Genomic DNA, 3,878 nt, shown 5'->3' with positions numbered 1-3,878 from the left:
CACACACACACACACACACACACACACACACACACATACACACACACACACACACGAAAACTATCATAGAAAAACATGCTGTAACTGCTCATTAAAAGAGTACCACCTTGGTCCTGGGTACAGTTCCCTCAGGTATTTGAATATTTTCTTCTCTTTCTTTCATTTGTACAAACACTCCCACCCAGAAACATACAACATACAAATAGTCACATTCCTCCTTGAGTAGCCACAGTAGATACCTGATCTTTTAGTCCAGTATCTATACTTTCACCAAAATTAGGGTATTATGAACTCTTTTCAAAAGTATGCACATCATTACATTTGTGATATTCTAATCGACAAATTATCCTTTCAGCTCTCATTACATATTATTCTAAAAAGACCTAATTTAGTAATTCTTTCATAATCAAATAAAAGTCCTATTAGGCTATGACTAAAATGAAATAATAAAAAGCCAATGGGAAAAAGAACAGGGTCAGCACTCAGAGAAGCAAGGACTTTACCAGTTTCAGAAAATCTATGAGTTTATGGGCGTCCTCCCCAGTAGAGAGGTCTACAAAGTCCTTGGGGAGCCGGTAACTCAGATAGGGGCTGGGCTGGACGGTAGCTTCGCTGTTGGTGCAACGGAAAGCTGGAGAATCCTTTACAAAGAAAAAAGGAACATCTGTGAGAAATCTTCTTTCTAAGTCTATTCTACCACTCAAAGAGGCCCTACCCTACCAATACTCTGTTCTCTTCTATACTAAGTAAGGAAGAAAATAAAATTCCAGGAAAAAATAAAGAGAAACCAAGATTTGAAAAACATTTCTACACATCACTAGAAAATAAACATAAGGTATCTGAGGCGGGTGACCCCAAAGTGTTATGGTGCAAGTCACTGTGTGCTGTGGGTGGGTTATTGATCTAACAGTCCCTTAGGATCAGAGGCCTCAGGCTAGTTATTCCTGGCCTCTGGCCATCGCATTCAGACCAGCATGCTTCATAAATACTCCCATCTTCTACAGATGCACAATTAGGAAGACCTGCCTTACAGAAAAGTGAGTAACAAAGGCAAAGGACACTTTGCATTCTATATTCTGCATTTCTCATAGGTCATTTAACTTTCTTATTTACCTCTTTTAACTCCTTTTTAAAATGCACTTTCAAGTATCATTTAGCAAGTCCTTATTCTGTAATGCACTTGCTTAAAGCCTTGCATATCATGTTTACATGCTTCCCTGTGCCAAAGAGTATGAAGGCCTTTAGATTTCCTGGGTGGCACAACTGTAGGTGAGGGAGGGATGGGGTCCAGCAAACCCAGGACTGGAATGGACCATAGCAATGAAGCCAGAGAAGGCAGCCATCTCTTATGACAGAGAGACCAATTATCTGCCAATAATAACAAAACATGTAGCCTTGCTACACCTGATTCTAAGTACGGGAGATGAGCTGGTAGACAAGACTGGCAGGCAGCTCATACGCAAGCGAACAAATAAATTAACAAGATAATTTCAAGCAATAAAAAGTACTATTAAGAGGACAACAACAGGGTACTGCAGTAAAAGAAGAACAACATGGGCTATGTTAGAGCGGCCGTCAGGCAAAACCTTGTTAAGGAGGGGCCACCCGGCTGAAAGCATTATGAAAGCAGCCTCGAACCAGCTCACAGGCAGTGCAAAGATCCAAAGACAAGGCAGACACTGCAGCTTTGAGAACCAGAGGCAGGCCAGATCTCCCTGAAGTGGAAATAGCAAGGGAGACAGCAAAGGGTGATCCTCAGGACAAGGCAGAAGTCATTCCTCTTTAGAAGGGAGGCAGGGCCCAGGAAATACGGAAGAAAGGATTTGGATCACAGAGTGGCTCTTGTTCAAGATTCCTATTTCCGTTGCTATTCAGTGGCTGTGTCCCTCCTATTTAAAAATATCATGTGTGCTGAATAAGTTACATTCTCCTTCACTGACACTCAATTTAATGGCCCATGATGTAACATGCTAACAGGCATAAAGTTCTTCACCATTAATTTGACTAGCTAAATGTGCCTGGCATGGTGCTAAGCCCTGCAGATACATGAAGAACAAGAGCTACTGTCACTCTGCTCAGTCACTTAGACCAAGGTAGGGCACAGGTATGAAAACAGGTGAGTGCACCACAAAGGGCATCTGAGTCAGATCTAGAACATCAGGGCCAAAGAGGGCCCAGACAGAGCAATGAGGGCAAGAAATGGTTCAGAGATATAAAAGATGCTCACACTGACAACAGTGGTGGCCAGAAAGGTAGAAGAAACCCAGGAAGGGAAAGATGGCGTAGAACCCAAGGAAAGAGGAAGTGTAAGAACAGGAGGGCAACATGCTCAAGAGCTGGCAAATGCTCCTACAGGCATCATCTGCTGGAATTAGCAACAGATCAGGTCCCTGCAAAGAGAGCTCCTCCGAGTGGCAGAGGGTGGAGAGTGTATAGAGGGACGAGTAAGAACCAGTGGGCAGCAAGGAGAGATGGTCACGTGAGGACCGTCTGTGATGATCCACAACCATCGAGAAGTTCCAAAGGCGAGTTATACACCAGCACAAGGGAAACCAACATGATCCCTCTTACTTAAAAATGTGGGACTGTCTAGACACACACAAGCTAAACAGACACTACTGTGTGGTTTCACTCATGTGGAATAAAACAAAGCAGACAAATAAAACGAAATAAACCCTTATATTCTGACAACAGAATGGTGGTTACTGGTGGGGAAGAGGCCTAGGAGGGGGAAAAAAAGAGTACAGGGGGCCAAATTTTTGGTGGTGGATGGAAACCAGACTCAGTGGTGAACATAATGTAGCACAGACAGATGTTGAACTACAAAGCTGTACACCTGGAACTTAAAGAACAAACAAAACAAAAACAAAATCTTAAAAGTCTGAGAACAAAGTGATTACCAGAGAGGCCAGGCAGGGGGCAAATTGGACAAAGGGGGGCAACTGAGTAGCAATGGATGGAAACTGGTTTTGGTGGGGATCATGATACAGAACAAACAGAGATGGGGCTATTATGATGAACACCCAAAACGGTACAGTGTGAAACACCAATGCCATTTCATTTAAAGAAAAAAAAATTTTTTAGATGTTTGGAAAACTTGTTAAATGGTAAGGAGGGCTATCCCTAGGTAGCAGTATGTTTTGCCTCTCTCTAATTCCTGTAATTTTAAATGACCATGCTAAAAAAAACCCACATTTTTTGTTTAAAGTATAAAAAGCTCAATGGAACGCGCAGGCTGCACAACTGCACAGGTAGCGCCGCCTCGTTATTTAGTAAGGTCACGTATGGATGTGCGTTCTGCGAACACCCCAGGCCAGGCAGGGTCACGGTCAGTTCTCACAGACAAAGAGATAATTTGGGGCTTTCAGTAAATTTTTACAGGCCTTTGTTGTTGAACAGAGTACAGACCAGCTTTCTCCCTCAGCTTTCTCTAGCTGTCTTCTCTCCCTGCCCACTCATCTCAGATCAACATCACTTGTCCTCTTGTCATAGGTGTCCCCAGGTACACACACGCACGCCTAATGCTCTCTGGGCTCAGGTGTCCGTAATTGCAGATGCACGTGCAAGACCGCAGGCGCTGGTCACAGGTGCTAATGTCAGGAGGGCAGAGAAGCCTGATAGCTTCATCTACCTGATCATGGGTCAGCATGTTATATATCAAAATATAAACAGTGGCTATCGAGGTGGTAAGACTGAGTGACTTTAGAATTTTCTCTAAAGGCAGAATGAAAGCAATATAAAGAAAGTTTGGTTGTCACTATGGAAAATTGTTTGGAGGTTCCTCAAACTGCTTAATATGGAGCTTCCCTATGACCCAGCAATCCCACTCCTAGGTATCTACCCAAAAGACACAAAAACACTGATTGAAAAAGATACCT

The 3,878-nt window shown here is 43.1% G+C and overlaps 1 protein-coding gene across 1 annotated transcript in view; it reads right to left on the bottom strand.

Annotated features, from left to right (window-relative positions):
• The window catches only part of CDC123 (cell division cycle 123), a 39,043-nt gene that overhangs the window by 526 nt on the left and 34,639 nt on the right, over positions 1–3,878 (bottom strand). The window contains exon 12 of the mRNA XM_004691251.2: positions 504–641. Coding sequence (XP_004691308.1) covers positions 504–641 — 138 coding nt within the window. The remainder of the gene's footprint in view (positions 1–503; positions 642–3,878) is intronic.

This window comes from Condylura cristata, unplaced genomic scaffold (assembly GCF_000260355.1).
Source record: "Condylura cristata isolate star-nosed mole 26May11 unplaced genomic scaffold, ConCri1.0 scaffold00030, whole genome shotgun sequence".
In the NCBI taxonomy this organism is placed as follows: domain Eukaryota; kingdom Metazoa; phylum Chordata; class Mammalia; order Eulipotyphla; family Talpidae; genus Condylura; species Condylura cristata.
The sequence above is the reverse complement of the archived record's forward strand: the minus strand, read 5'-3'. Positions and strand labels throughout refer to the sequence as shown.